Below are 17,134 nucleotides of genomic sequence, written 5' to 3'. Positions count from 1 at the left end.
ATTACGCCGGGAAAGTGCGGAAGTATGAATGGGGGTTAATTAATTATTCATGAGAACATATCATCAGAATTAGCCAATCACGAAGCCGTTTTACAAAGTCATGTCGGGTCGAGATCCTCATTGTCTGTGTGTATACAATCGAGCTTTCAGGGCCTGAGATCCTCTGGTTCCGTTGCATCTCTTCTGATATGTGTTGCATTAAATTCGACAGCTTTCAAAATTTTGACAGTTTTTCTGTCATGATCAAGAGCAACGGCGACACCATGTGAATACTATGGCTTCTGTATGTAACACAGACTACGCTACGGCCAGCAACGAACCCGGCCCGGTCCCACTGCAAGGTCGTCCCCGTACACTCAGTGTGACTATTTTCGGACGATCTCAGTTCGGACATTTAAAGACATGCTGTTTGTTGTACTCACTTCGCTCCGTATTGATATCGTTTTATTAAGTCAGGTGACGCTGCTGTCCCGTTTTGAACAGTTAGTTTTTTCGGGCGCTATAAAACTTCGCGAAGTTAACACACCGTACGATACAACAAGGTGTCGAAAGCAACACACAGAGACAGCCCATGTCTGATGTAAGCACCATACACGTTGAAATATAGTTGCATCGTCCATGGATTGAACGTAACTAATTTATCACAAAACAGTTTTCTGAACTCATCGAAATTGAAAATCGAGGGTTTGAAGTTTCAAAATATCAATATTTATAAGCCCCTATAATCACATTCCAAATACGACATCCGATTACTGCGATAGCAGTCCGATTACTATGCACTCACTATGGAGTCAACAATTTGGCAACTTTGACCCCCTAAATACCGCTTCCGTCCTGTTAACAGTTTTAGGATAAACATAATAAAGTTTCGAAGGGTATGGTAATAAGATTTCGTACTGCTGCTCGTCATTTATGAAACGGCTTTGGCGAAATTCACAATACCCTGTCCGAAAATTGTCACCAGGTCACACTGAGCGAGTGTACGCATATACGTGGTCGCACCCGGGTGAACTGCAAACCCATGGAACAAACTAAACCTCTCTTGGTTTGATTCCGTTGTTAGCGTAACTTTTGTGATGATTAATGAAACATAATCGAACTTGAACAACTACGCAATTTTCCGAGATCTGTGATTTCGGCAGTGTTGAGACGATCGGGAGCCTAGCGTACATTTGTGATTTGTATCGCGGAGCACCAGCTCGAATGAAAGGGCCTTATATACCATTCATACGTTTCTAGCTCCATGTATACCCACAGCACGATAAGAAAGCTTTCAGAGTGAGCCTAAATGAAGAGATCGATACATAAACGTTTATACATAACTTGTGGTAAAGTAAATTTATGATCAATAGTTTTGACCAACGGGTTTTACACAGCGGTGTTATTCTATGCCTGGGTCGGACACTGTGCACAGCGAGACGTGGGGCCAGCTGCTCCAGTTATGCGATACCCTTCGATATAACGCTCGTGAAAAACGATAGGCCGGGACGGGCTGCCATGCCTGGTCCTCGTGTAAAGAAACCCATCTTTTCCTTGTAAAATAATTATCAATGGCGTCTTTTTGGTGTGAATAGAGCGGTTGAGTCCAAAAACATTAAACATTTACACATTGCGCGCTCTTCGTCGACAGTGAACGCTGTGTGGTGATGATGAGCACCAAGATCAGCCCAAGTCGTTGTGTATTGCTCATTACAATAATTTATGCGCGTTTATGAGATCTACTTTCTGATTGGCTCCGTTCAGCCAGCGCTGAATCCGAGATCCGCGAATCTCTGCGTAATCAATCACGGTCTCTTGACGGGTAGCGCTGAGCTGTTGCCGTAAAGAGGCGCGTGGTTTACGACGATGTTCCATAGGATCACATGCTTCTTGCAAATAAAGTAAAATTAATTGGCTTTTGTTGTTCTCAGACTTGCATGTGCAGGCAATAAAGTGTGAATCTTTTAATTCAGGAGTAGACTTTGTGAAGGGAAAATAACAATTTAATAGATAGCCCTTTCATGTTGCCAAGACACATTTTGTATTTCATGTACAGAAAATATCACATTTCATTATCAAGTTTATCTTCACAAATAAGGATTTTTTTCCTCCATTCAAGTGCACATGAGAAAAACTTTGACAGAGATGAGTTATATGTGAATGAGGTAATCTGTTTTACATCATAATGAGATGTATTATATTTGTCAGCTATTGGAATAAAATGAAGGTGATTAAGTTTTTGTATCGTGGATGTAATCAACCCTTTGTTTACATCTTGTAAAAAATATTTCTCAAGGTAGAATGTGCCTTTGAGACAGATATTTTGACTCTCAAATATGTACAATTCTTTTCTGATCTACCGTTTATTATTGGGGCTCATTTTAAAACTCTTGGGAATAAGATAAAATTTTAGGTTTTTACTGTAGCGGTAACTCATCAATGGTGGCCATTTTGAATTCCAAATATCTGTAAATGTTGGATAATTTGTTTTTGTAGAACCAAACTTTGCATTGTGACCCCGATTTTCATTGTTGATCTTATGAGACAATGGTTGAATGTTTCCCTGAGGAAAGTTTGAGCAAAATTTTAAGTCTTCAACTTTTGAGGTGCATACTACCTGAATCTATTGAAGAGTTGCACACATGCATGCTAAAAATTTGATTTTATCTTCCAAAACAGTTCAAGAAGTGGAGAAAGCAGGCAGTGGAAAGAACCATGACAGTGATAACTTGTCTACCGATGATGACACAAGTCAGAAGTTATCACAAAAGGAACTCAGTGCTGACAGCAATAACAAAGACTCTTTCAACAACAGATTCAAACAGGAGGGTGACACGGTAAAGATGCAAATTTGTTTCTCAAACAGATCGGTGACATGATAAGATGCAAATTTGTTTTATAGATCATGTCAACTGTTTTTGCCAAGTTCAGACAGGAGGGTTATATTGTAAGATGCAAATTTGTTTCTCAAACAGAAGGGTGACATGATAAAATGCAAATTTGTTTTATAGATCATGTCAACTGTTTTTGCCAAGTTCAGACAGGAGGGTTATATTGTAAGATGCAAATTTGTTTCTCAAACAGGAGGGTGATAAAGAATAATTTGTCTCTCCACTCATATCAAGTGTTTTAGCCAGATACTATTTAGAATGGGTGTAAGGAGGATGATGGATGTAGGGGCCAGGTGTTGTCAGTTATTGAGATGGTGGGAGTGATAAGCATGATAAACTGAAGAAAATCTAGATGAAAGATAATTGGATGTATGCACATGTAGACATTGTCTATAATTGAGACACTGATCCATGGACTAACAAACATATATATGCTGATGTGAGAAAGTGACAGTGCAGATAGACAAGACAGGTAGTCAAACAGATCAACAGAGATAAAGTGGATGTATACATGTAGACATTGTCTATAATTGAGACACTGATCCATGGACTAACAAACATATATATGCTGATGTGAGAAAGTGACAATGCAGATAGACAAGACAGATAGTCAAACAGATCAACAGAGATATAGATAGCAAAGTTTGTTGTATGACTCCAGAAAGACAGAGAACTAGTTTGTAAACAAACCATATATAGACCAAGGAGAGATGCCGAAAGTTGGCTGGAATCTGAACATTTCTGTGATGATGTTTTGAAGTTCCTGTTATGACGATATATGCATGACAGTCAAACGTCAAAACTAGAGGAAGTGAGAAACAGACAGCAATGGTAAAGACAAGACACATTCAAGTCAGAATGTAAATATGAAAAATTCAAGTCAACTTGCTTGTATGAAAATCATTGAATCATTTTTAATATGCATGGCAAGTCTGCTAACTTTCCAAATTTCACACTTTAAAAAATATTGTTTTTTTCTTTGTCTTGCTGTAGGAGAAACTTAATTCTATCAACAGAATACGAGCTCAACCACCCACCTCAGGTGTGCTAGCAACAACTCCGTAAGTATTTAATGAAATAGCCCACTGGAGTTCTTGTCGAAATCTCTGAAAAATGGCATCCAAGTAAACCAAACCTTTCAATGCTTTCTTTGTAAAATACAAGTACATTGTAAGAGCATAACTTTCAATATTTGTCATAAGTCTTTGTTATCGATCACCTGCGATTGCTTTTTTCTGAATCATTGAAAACCCTTTGTTCAATACAATACAGTGTTTTTGCCAAGGGTGGTAAGCAGGGAAATGTTACCGGGGTTCCCCTTGGTAATATCCATGCAATCAGATTAAAGGACAGCAGCAATGTTACCGGGTTTCCCAAATCATTTACCTTTATTCCCAAACCTTAGCAAAAAAAACTGCAATATATGCAAAATTGGCATCGCAAGTATTGACAAATTTACTCATGCTTGATATTAACCCTTTCACCACTATGGTTTGGCCCGAACACATTGTTATCAGTTGTGAATGTGGAACTGTTTACAGGGAATTAGGGGTGAGCAGGTTAAATCAAAAAGTCCCCATAAACAAAAGCTGTGATCCAACTCTAGATAATGTATCATACGTATATAGAAGAAAACATTTGGCTGTATGTTACTGCACAAAGATTCTGAAAAAAAGACATCAATAGTTACATTTATTGTCCTTGTTTGTGAACTGCTATTAAAGATTCCAAGAAATTTCCTCTGATGTGATTGACAGGCCCTGTGAGCATTGTAATTAATTAGAACCAAAGCTGGCCAGGGAGACAGAGGTTAATTCCAACGTAATGACTTGCAATCTCACTGCTAATGAAAATAACCCCAGGATAGGGAAGTGAGACGGCTTACAACTCTGCACTCTAAACCGTGTAGTGGTGCTCTATCAATTATAAAAACATTCACAACATGCAGCAACAGCATGTGTGAGGGCGCTCTTCAGTTCTCAGCCTCTCAGTGATGATTTTTGTGCATGGTGCCCTGAAACACAATTTGCACCTGTAATAAATCAATGCCATTTTTCAGGTTTGAAGACAAGTAACTCAGTTTTTAGACAGTTTATGCCTCAAGCATTTTGATACATCTGAGTGACATACGCTGATAATCCATCATCTTATTAAACTCATGGCATATTGAAAAGTTAAATTTAGGATAAAATATCACTTTGTGCACCGATGCATATCCTGATGATTTTCATGATCATCTTGTTGCACTTCTACTTCCACGTCAGAGCAACCGCTGTAAATTAAACAACAGAATTATATAAAATTAGGGTGCATGTTTGTTTAAAATACATGTATCACTTGTGAAAGCTAAACAGTTTGTTGTCTGACCTCTCCAGTGCTTATATATAGAGAAGTTTTATGGCATTCTTGTTCTGTGTTTGCAAGTTTAAGTCTGCTGTTTTCATGAAAATAAAGAAAACCAGTTTGCTAATGAATGTGCACACTCAAGTCTTGTGTAAAAGTAAAAGGTTATTTTTTATGTTTATTTTATACGCTTTCAAAACCACCTAAATATTTTTCATTACTTTAAAAGACTATTTTGTGAGGTACTATTTACATCCTTCATGGCCCTCTCATGAGGCAATATCTGGCATGATTGCCTGTTCATCATGAGGCAACATCTAGAATTATTGCCTTTCATTTGGCGATATCTGGCATGATTGCCTTTTCATTATGAGGTAACTTTTAGAATTATTGCCTTCTCATCATGTGGAAGTATCCAGAATTATTGCCATCTCATTTTGAGAAATATCTCGAATTACAAAGCAGTAATATCCATGTTTATCAGTCCATCTATTAACTTTCTTCTCAGTGAAATCAATGTACCGTAATTTGGCTGTCATTCTTTTTCTGATTTCACCACACCCTTTTCACAGAACTTCTCCAATGACTTTCAACTGTCAACTGATTATGAAAAAAAATGAAATTATTTAGGTGAAGGTATCAAATACAACATCCACTTTCTGTAGTCTGCGGTCGATCAACAAAAAATAGCACTGTGTTGGATATGTGTGTAAGAAATGTATTTCAAGTGGTGAGGTTTGATATGTCAATATTTTGCCGTAATAATTAAACCTTGGAGTTACTCCATTCATGCTTTATCAATGTCTGTCTATGAGTAGTGTAGATTTAACAACCATATTTGATTGTTATTCAAACAAATGTATATATCAAATATTACAAAAGCCTCATACACTATACCATTATAGTTATTAAAAAAATAGATAGTTGATAATGTAGATTTGTTTCAATAGAAGACAATAATAGAAAAGACCTATTGGTCAAAGTTCAAATTCATAACATCATTACCGCAAGGTCAAAGGTCAGTATAGCTACCAAGCATGACCCATGCACAAGCTTATGGTGAAAGCATTGATTATAGCATGTGTTACTTCAAAGAGTAATGCTTGTTTGAGATGAATACAGTCATTGGTGTTTTCCCCGTCACTACAAAGTGTCACCTCCTAATCACCAGATTTCTCCTCTGTTTATATTCATATATACGTCTTATCTGCGGCAGAAACATAAAAACAGGAAATAACAGGTATATTGCAATTATGCGCTTCTTTTTATCTCTGCATTTGGGTTATGTACTTGTTGATAAGAACAAAGATTGCAAGAATGGCTAACTGTTCTCAGGGCCATACTAGATTTGCATGCTATCGAGAATCTCCAAACACAGCATGAGTTTGATTGCATGCCTGCATTTTGAATATTCCTGATTTGGCATTCCCTCTTCCCCCTTCACTTTGTAGAAGTATAAAGAATATCAGATAATGCACCAAAAATAGTCCATTTTTTCTAAATATGTACAAAAGTCGGCGTAGTAGATCCGTTGAATAGATAGTTTGCAGTTAGAAAAACATAAAATTCCTGTTCGGTAAATGTTTAACTCTTTGAGCTCCAAAGTCAGTTTTTGTTGCCTTTATAAAATATACCTCAGTCAATTTTTTCATATGTCTGCCAAAATTTTAATTAAAAACTGTAGCAAATAAAATGTAATGTACATTTGGTCCAGAATTATCCAAATAATTACAGAAAAATCTATAAAAATTGGTAAAATGTACTTAAATTTTGGTGGGAAAAAATACAGGAATCAAAGGGTTAATGGTTATGCGTTAAGCACATAGGATGTACAGGTCTAATCATTGATGTATACTGTCTACGTTTCAAAATGATATGCAGGTAGAAAGACTTTGATTTCAAGAATGTGACAGTGAAAGTTTAAAAGCTTGAATAATGAGGTACAGATGAGGAAAACAGTTGAATTCATGATTACACTCTGTTGGACATTGAATGGTTTGTATCACAAAAGAAAACTGTGAATCAATAGTAAATTATAATTGCAAAAGGCAAAAAAAAAAGAAAGGAAAGAAAATGAAATCATATATTGGATTAAAAAAAACAAGAGTGACATTACATATAATAAGTGGACATAAGTCATGCATGAGATAATTTTATCTTTATAGGGTATGTTAAAAATGACGCAGTGTAAATACTTTCATTTAGAAAGTTTTATGGTGATGTTTAAGGAGTCTATCAAATGTAACTTCATTTCCAACATTGAAATTTTGTTAAAACTGTATTTTGGATAGAAGCTGAGAAAAGGGTTGATTTAGAAATTGTGCATATTTATTGCTACATTCGGCCAAAAGAACATTGTCTTCAAGGAAGAAACATTTGACACGCTTTCGTTTTGTTTTCCACATGACCTACAAAACTTTCATATAATTTTATGTAGTCATCATTCTAATGTTAATGAAAAACCCTAGTCTCGTTTTGCTATAAATATTCTTTCAATTTGCAATTATGAGGACTTTATAACTTATGACACCAGAAAATAATAATATAAAACACCAAGTGAAAATTATATGTTAGAAGCACGTAGTAAGAAATTTTTTGTAAATTCATTAAAACTAATTCATGTGCACTTGTAAATTACTTAGAATATTGTGTATGAACTGGTTGAAATAATTTAAATACCACCAAATATGGCATGATCACCGTTAGGTTTACTGTAATGATATCGGCAGTTTGTTTACACGGCACCTCTTTGCATTGAAACTGCTATGTGTAAACACAGAAATATTAATTGAAGAATAATCTTTCTACCTCTGAAGGAGTTCTTCATCCAGTGAAGGTGTAAAGTATTGTGAAATGTAATTTATATTGTACATAGTATGTGACAGTGAGATCAACTCAAAGCTCAGTGTTTTTATCCAAGAAACAAATTTATATGTAGGGTACTCAAACCAAGATTGAAGATACAGATTGAGCATGCTTTTGGTTTTAAAGTCTTCTGCTATCAATATGTCCAGCTGCCGTAGTCAAGAAGTATTGACCAGTGTTTGTTCAAATGCATGACAGCTTGACAAAGGACAGGTTGTTTTGCTCTGCTGTGTACTAAACTACTTGTAATACAGAGAAAGGAAAACTTGTCAAATCATATTGCAGACAGAGAACTCGCTCTTAGTCAAGTAAATTCAAGAGGGATATAACAGTACACGTTAACCCTGTCTTCCCTCAATATTGTGTGGAATGTCCAACCACATAATTGAAAACAATAGCAACAATCCAAAGCTTTGTTCTTGTAGGGTTTGATCACAAAAATGAGCTCTCTAGCTCTCCTGACATACATCTTCTTTCAATGCTGACCATCTGCTCCGAATGTTGCATTCAAGAATAACAGATGTGTTGGCAAGCACACAGGGATAGCACTATTTAAACCTAGCCCTGCAGTATTTTGCTGTTACAGTGCCTAGCCAATGATTTCTACTGGTGTGAAAATGGCTGCAACATGGTTCTAAAAACAGACAAAGTCTCACACCAATCAAGCTTGCCATGTTGACCATGAAAACAACTATTCATGATTTTTGATGAAATTTTCAGTCATTTTTTTTGAAATTACATTAAAAGATCAAAATGATATTTTGAAAAGGCCATTAGCCGTATACCTGACAGTAATTGAGAGCACTGCTCACCAACATGTTTTTAATGGATCTGTGAATTATTATTCATAGCTGTTATATCAGGGAAAGGCTCTGACTGGAATTGAAATATATGTGTTCCTAACATTTGACAATTCTTTAAATTTATCTTGTAACACAATTGCAAGAATACCTCTGCAAATTCTGTGTCTCAACACTGTGACAGCTATTTGGATGTAGTACAGACTTGTTTTATCTTGTGAAGTTACTTTGATACAAGATAGTTTAGTGATAATTCATAATTCATGTAAAGAGATCTTAAGCGCCTATATTGCTTAGTTTTGAAAAAAATGTGTTCCAGATATCTAAAATCTATCATCAGGATTACTGAATAACAGCTTTTGCAAAGACAGTCAGCATTGTGTTGTATGTCCTTTTGTTTTTTTTCATTCGATGCTGAGATTTTTTGCATCTGATATCAGTTTATCATCACTGCTTGATTTCAAAGATTCCACGATGAGTTGATTTTTGTGTTCACAGTGATTCATTATTCATAATTTCATAATTTTTATATTTATCCAGGAATATCTCACAGAGTCAGACCGAGTTTTTCCAGATGTTGGATGAGAAGATTGAAAGGGTATGTAATCTCAATTCTCTAAAATTTTACCATCTTTTTCGTTTCAGCTAGGATTACAGAAATCAGAAATCATGTTGTGTGTTAATTGAGCGATAAATTTTAGCGTCGTCAGCATACATTGAGCACAGTGATGATCCATGGCAATGAACAATGTCTGGCATGTCGTTGACATACAGAATGAACAAAAGTGGCCCAATTAATGAACTTGGGGTACACCTGACGTGACATCGCATGGTGATGACATGTGACCATTGATAACTACACATGTTCTGTTACGGAGGTACGATGTAAGCCAGGACAAAACACTGCCGGTGAAACCATATCTGCTCAGTTTATGTGACGATAAGGAATGTGATACAGTGTCAAAAGTCTTACTGAAATCAGTATAAATGCTGTCAACCTGTAATTTCTGATCGATAGCCTCTGTAATAAAATCAACATAACTTACTAAATTTGTTTGAGTTGAACGACCTTTCATAAATCCATGTTGGGATTCTGAAATATATTCCCTGACATGGGGAAACAGGCGAGTATAAACTACTTTCTCAAAAACTTTAGATACTAATGGCAAAAGAGATATTGGACGGTAGTTAACTACCTTTGATATGTCGCCTGATTTATAAACTGGTGTAACATTTGCAACTTTGAATGCTTGAGGAAAGATTCCCAAATGCAAAGACCTGTTGAAGATGATACATAATGGAGTAGCAAGTTCATGAGAACATGCTTTCAGGATGACACCAGACAGAAGATCTGGCCCTACTGCTTTGTTAACATCAATACTAATTAGTAAATAGGGAATATGCAATCATGCTAGAGTTTGCATAACGCTTGATGCATATCTGCATCAGATATGATACACTAGTCAAACACTGCACCAAATAACAGGGTTCTACCATGGCTAATGGAAAGCTAATATTGTAGAATCATTTCCTTGTCCTGCATTCTCCTTGCAGCTTTAAATGCTGATAAAGATTAATCATTATCACCTTACAGCCAGCACTCAGAAACTTTTCCACACTCTGAACGATCCAACAAAGATCTGTCACCTGAGGGCGCTCCATGCATTCCCTCAAGAAGAGTTTTAGTAGATTGATTTTCATCGATGTCAACATGCTGCTAATGAAAATTTTCTGCACCTGTGATATTTGACAACTTCAGTATTTTTTACACATTTTGAGATACTTGTTTGGTTGTCCTGATGTGTCCTGTAAATGCATTGTATCCACGCTGATTTATATGATTGTGTTTGATCCATGTACCTGAGTGCGCCTATTGTATTGATAGAATGATAATGTTTAAATGTAATGTTTTATGTATTTTTTCAGGGAAGGGATTACGCACTTGAAGAGGATGTCACGTAACCATGGAAATATATTGAATGTGGTTCTTTCAATTTAGCCATAAGTTTTGACAAAAAGGATTACAAACTATATATTTGTGAATATTTTTTTGTACAAAAAAGATTAGTTTCTTTCATCATTATATAAGATTGCAAAAGTTAAAAAAAGCAGTAAAAAGTGTCTGAAGATGTTGTTGTGCTTGGAATTTTTGAACAAATGATTTGTAAGCATGAACCTTTTCTATGGAATGTAGAAAGCACTCCAAAAATACACAGACTGTCTGATTGAAATTTGAGCAACTCAACAAGAGATTGAGACAAAATCTTACATTGATCTTGGCCTCTAGAGGGCGCTTATCAAGCCAACCCAACATATACAAGTGGGGTTGACATTTCATTTACAAAGTGTGGCTGAGATTTTGTTACATATATTATTGTAGTAACTGTAGGCAAGCACTTATTATGTAATGTATCGTTTGTATTTTTTTCCACTGTACATTAAATAGAAAATATTTAAATGACAGTATTGTATATATTGATGTTCCAACGATAATAAAATGCAAAATTGGTATTTTTATAAATATGAAACACATAAACATTTTCCAAAGACTGTGACATCTCTATTGTATACTGGTGCTACTAGTGGCCAAAGTAGATCTGTTCGCAAATTTGCTCAAAGACTCAAATCTTTTTCTAGGGTCTGTGATTTCCTCAAATTTACTGTTGGTCGCTGAGAAAGGCCTACATTTTTGAGCTAGGTTTGTGTGTAGCCATATTCATTCTGCAGCATTACTGTGATCAGGAACAGAACCTCAAGAAATTTCGGAATGCACACTCAAAATGCACCATTCAATATGGCTGCTCATCAGACGTTGCATTATACAGACTGCAGTCTTTGCAGACAGCAAAATTTTCTTCTATTCTGAAGACTGGAAATCTCAGCCGAACATGTCTAATATTTAATTTTGATGAACAGGAGTTAGACAAATTAGTGATCTTAAAAGTTTGATTGCAAAGTGAGGCAATTCTCATGTTGCCGAACTCTTTTTCTGCAGTTCTATACGGTAAATCTACTTAGTGGGCATGAATGGCTGCAGGACCTGTAGTTACAACTTGTTATGATTGTTTTGCTATTTTTGTTTTTGATGTCTCCTACCGTTTCTTGTTCTACTCCCCAAAGCATGTTGATATACACAGTATTCAGCTTGTCAACTCAGCCTGTACATGTGTAGACTGCATTGTTATTGTTGACAATTGCAGTCTGGTGCAGACAGGAATTCAAATGTAAACAGTAACTATTTTTTTATGTGTAAACAGTGCATTGACAAACTAGAAAACGAGTATTTTAATATCCTTTGGGGACTAGAACAAGAACTTGTGGTTGACATTCACAAATAATGAAATAAAAGTTGCAGCTACTGGTCTTCTAAATAACTACTGTTAGATAATTTCCAAACCATTCAGTAGGTAAATTTGACATAATGGGGTTGATATCATTGTATGATTTGTGCAGAACTTTTCCGAGTATGCATTATTCATTTATTTTTATCATTTAATGTTTTTGCCACCAGTGAGGTGATTTGTTCAATGTTTGCCTTGCCATTTTAATTGAACTTAATTTAACTTAATGACGTGAGTGTTATTGTGGAATTTTTAACCTTAAAAGGCCTTGAGTTTTTATTGTAGAGGTTTATCTGAAAAAGAAAATAGAGAAATTGCGTATATGATGTGGATTTGTGAATCAACTCAACACTCTTATATTTTCATCATTGTTAGCTATACTTACATTTCCATCTTTTAATGGACTTCACTGTAGATATAGTTTGTCAAAATATTGATTGGGGAAATTTGTACTCGATCAAGGAACATCAGTCGTACCCAGGGTATATTTTTTGACATTTCCTTCATGAATTTAAATACAAACATTGTCAATCCCAGACCTCATGAGCATTTGATAGAAGAGTGCCATTGGAATTAATGTAGATTTTACGCAAAAAAGCATGTTTTCTCTGTGTGTTTTGTACAGGACATGGGATATCATTCTCAGTGAATATCAATCCATCATTTTCAGATCATTCACACATACCAACATCCCATTCAGATTTTCCTCAACCAAAGAATAAACTCAAACACTTCTTTTGGCCAAGTTGCAGTGGCTTTGAATGTTATAGCTGATTGGTAGATTGTAATTATTCACAGCAACTTAAGGAGTCTGAAGGTAAAACCACATGTATCTGATTGGCTGTTTTGTAATTATTCATAGCAACTTAAGGAGTCTGAAGCTAAAGCTACATGTATCTGATTGGCTGTTTTGAAATGAATCATTAATGTTAATGACATTTAAGCAACCAATGTGCTACAAGCATTCAACACACTGCACATTGCCAGACTTCTTTCATTTGCCACCTCTGGTGAATTACTCTACCTCATTTTCCAGGGTGTTTTGGCAAACAGAACATTTAGAGTGTTGTTTCCCACTCTGATATTGAATTTTCAAGACAGAACTTGATGCAGTCATTGGGTTTAAACTATTCTGAACAAAAAGAGTTAAGTCGTCATTCGCACAAGTGAAACAACTTACACATATCACCAATTACTTAAAACATGCATTTCCAGTTTTCACAGTGCTGGCGTCAGTTCCTTTACTTGAACGCTGTTGGCAGTTTGATTACTGACATATGAGGAGAATCATTTCCAAATTGTGTCTGTTTTGTACGTCAATGAACAGAGAGGCTGCCCAGAGACAGGCCAGTGTATGCATTGTTTCATGTAATGCTACTTAATGTTGTAATTTGTATCAAAGACATGCACAGCTTTGATTTTTGCTTTGATATATTTTAAACAATTTTCCAACCCTGCAACCCCTGATCCTGTGTTTGTTGTTCTGAACTCACCGACTGAAAAGAATGGGTCTAAACCAAAGGAAATGAGTCAATAGGGGTTAAATATAGCTGTTGACATGCAGAGTAAAATGAAAAGTTGCTGAACTTACAAGAATATTGCCATATTAACCCTTTCACCGCCATGGTTGGACCCAAACCCATTGTTATCAGTTATGAGTGTGGACCTGTTTACATGGAATTAGGGGTGAATAGGGTAAAAAAAGTCTTCGCATGAATCGTGCAGTGGGTTTTCAGAGATCGCAAAGAAATGCCCTGAAAAAAATTTACTCATAAAAAAATGGAGTATGGTGTCAAGAGTTGATTTCATCATTTATAGTTGCTTACTTAATATCCAAACTTTCTACCCTAGTCGTATTTATCATATCTATATCTCTGGAGAATTTCCAGGAGATTTGATTGCTCATGAAATGCTACATCCATCCGTGATTTCATAACAACCAAAAAAGGCAAAGATTTTACTTACAAGATGTTTTAAAAACTTCCTGTGCAGTTGTTGTTGTGTGCAAAACAAGATTTGTATTCTTGCCAAAATGCTAAGTTTCTGTCAGCATTGATTTTTGTCATAAAAAATTTGCAGACACTTTTAAAAATCTTTTCTCAAATTGCACAGGTGAATGTATGAGTAACTATTAATGTCATAATCACAAATGCTATTTTTGTTATATCTTCTTGCATGTAAATTGAACGGTAAAATTCCTAATTGAAGCTGTGGCTTCAAATAGGAAAATAAGATTTTACAACTCCCTTGGGGACAAGTCTGAAAAGCACATACAGCTTCTATTAGGTACATTTGCCAAGTGCCTAGCTCACTTTATTTCAAAATAATTGAACAGAATTTAATTTTTGTTTGAAATGATGTATTTTTGGAGTCCTAGAATGCATTCACAACTGTTAACCATATCTTCCTACATTTCGAATTCTGTTGCTGTTTCAATGTCTTGACACTTTATCAAACCACGGAGGTACTAGTATTCTGATACCTCCATGATCAAACATATCAAATCTTGGCGTGTAAATTCTGTATGTTTTTCTCCCTTGATAATTTCAGCTATATCAGTTTTTGTACTTTTTTTGCACAGTTGAAATGGCAGTACTTCTGTCAAAAAAGATGACACTGACTTATGTCATGTGCACCATTGTAAAGTGATAGCCATCCATCCGACAACTCACTAATGAACCATTTACAGTGTGATTCATGCCTTTCTTTACCATGGATAGTTGTAAACCACAACCTCATTGGCCGAATACATAGAAATCAACAAAAAGTGCTCCCTTTTAGCCAATCATGAGTTGGCTCATTACTCTTTTGAATGGTCAAAGAGCTGGAGAAGGTGTAACCTAAAAGCACATTGGTTGATGTAATTTTCACAAGGAGACTACGCCATGTTTGTGGTCTTCTGTTCAAAACTTTTATAGAGTTCCATGAATGTGTGTACATGCACTGAAAAGTTACGACAGTTTTTTGACAAAAATAAAGTAATTTGCATATAAAATAAAAACAATACCCGGTGTTTCATTGTATTGGTGTTATGTGACTGTAACAGTATTTACTTACAAATTGTATCACCTTAGAGAAGAGGGATTTCAAAATTTCATAGATTTTACGCTTGGATCTCTTATATTTTTTGTTCCATTTTGCCATTTCATTATTTTCTCTTGCTTACGCTAACTGCTCTTGCATAGGTGGTTGTTTGAAAAAGCTGAAATTAAGAACTGTTTAAACAATAAATAGTCTGCTTTAGAAAAGAAGCTGAGAAAAAGCTCCTGAAGGCGCTTCCCTCACAGGAGAGTGAGTGGTTGTTTCAATAAATTTTTATTGATTTTTTTTCTTGTGGCAACAGTAATTTGTTTTTGTTCCACAACCTATAGTTTGTTGAAATAGGGAATGTTGAACCTTCCATCCTCACTTTATTTTTTCCCCCAATTGAAATTCATATGTACAATTGATGAAAGTCGATTGGCAATTTACCCAAGTATGTCATTTCCACTTAGTGTATATCTTTGCTTGATATGCCAATGGGGAAGAGAGTTGTATACGGTGGTCGAGAAATAGATAGGAATGCAAGATTTACTCCTGAGAGGGCCGTGATATTTAATTCTATTGCTAAACGGTATCTATAGGAAGGCCAAATGGACAGTCAGGAAGTAGGATTAGGTTGTTTTGGGAAGTTTGCCAACAGAAAGGGAAAAGTCCTGCTAAGAGATTGAGTTTGGAGTGAGGAGGGGAAATGGGGAAAGAGGGGAAGTGGGGATATTTCCTGCCTGAGAGTAGGAAGAGGGGAGATTTTTGAACTTCTTCAAATCGTAGTGGAAGGGCAGTTACAAACAGTAGTTTCCTGTCCAAATTTTTAATTTTGTTCAAAAAGTGTTGGAATTGTATATTTTCTTGACACCTATGCAATTTCATAAAATTTGAATGTTGGCTGCACCTATGTCCCGATGCTTTGCCCGGCACCCGACCCACATACCAAGGCAAAACCACGAGCTACAGCTCTGCTGCTATTTAAACATAAGGAGAGAACTGCCCTTGGTAAGACAACGGGGAATTATTCAGGGACAATAAATTGTGCCCTTGGTAAGACAACGGGGAATTATTCAGGGACAATAAATTCTGATGTTATAAAAACTAAAAAGTTTCGTTATCTACAAGTTTTTTTTTCTGTCTGCCTCTCTCTTACCTATACGCTCTGCTCGATTGAGACGTGACAGACTGGCCACTGTGTCAGAAATGCGTAGTAAAATGTGCCCACTTTCGGTTTACTCTTGCTTCCGGTCGTGACCTGCACCGTTGTGGGATTATCATGCCTGGGGAATCAGACTCGATAAACCTGCAAAATATTCAGGTCGCACGCGGAAGAAAGAAGGCGCCACAGGCGCTCCTTAGCTGGGTAGTCTGCTAAGTAGATCGATTTTCGGATCGATCTATTGATCCCATAGTCGATATGCCCGCCATTGCAACCTAAATACTCACTAGGTTGCAGTGGCGGGCATATCGACTACGAGATCAATAGATCGATCCGAAAATCGATCTACTTAGCAGACTACCCAGCTAAGGAGCGCCTGTGGAAGGCGCATCTTACTACGCATGCACTTACACACACACACACACGTCTCCAGCAAGCAGCGCACATAGGTAAGAGAAAGGCAGACTGGAAAAAAAAAACTTGAAGACAAAACTTACTTGGTTTTTTATTGTCCCTGGATAATTCCCTGTGGTAAGACAGTGAGTGCATAGAGGGACTATGATGTAGGTAAAAGAGAGATCTTTCTTGAACCTCCATGGTGAGTGCACAAAAATGTGAGAGATTCTATCCAATTTAAATGACTTATCCAATAGGATTACAGAGACAAGTTTGTTTAGTTTTAATACTGGCAGACCCCAAGCACCTGTGGTTTACCGTAGCCTCCTAACG

General features: G+C 36.2%; 1 protein-coding gene across 4 annotated transcripts in view; it reads left to right on the top strand.

Moving 5' to 3' along the window:
* The window catches only part of LOC139152664 (uncharacterized protein C1orf21-like), a 97,321-nt gene extending 82,098 nt beyond the window's left edge, over nt 1–15,223 (top strand). For 2 of the 4 annotated variants that reach the window (XM_070725944.1, XM_070725945.1), the window contains exons 3-7: nt 2,659–2,816; nt 3,864–3,931; nt 6,430–6,453; nt 9,419–9,476; nt 10,805–15,223. In XM_070725944.1, the coding sequence (XP_070582045.1) occupies nt 2,659–2,816; nt 3,864–3,931; nt 6,430–6,453; nt 9,419–9,476; nt 10,805–10,840 (344 nt within the window). In that variant the 3' untranslated portion in view covers nt 10,841–15,223. The remainder of the gene's footprint in view (nt 1–2,658; nt 2,817–3,863; nt 3,932–6,429; nt 6,454–9,418; nt 9,477–10,804) is intronic. The other 2 variants (XM_070725946.1, XM_070725948.1) reach the window with 1 other exon arrangement.
* Nucleotides 15,224–17,134: the final 1,911 nt, after the last annotated feature.

This window comes from Ptychodera flava, chromosome 16 (genome assembly GCF_041260155.1).
Source record: "Ptychodera flava strain L36383 chromosome 16, AS_Pfla_20210202, whole genome shotgun sequence".
Classification (NCBI taxonomy): domain Eukaryota; kingdom Metazoa; phylum Hemichordata; class Enteropneusta; family Ptychoderidae; genus Ptychodera; species Ptychodera flava.
The sequence above is the reverse complement of the archived record's forward strand: the minus strand, read 5'-3'. Positions and strand labels throughout refer to the sequence as shown.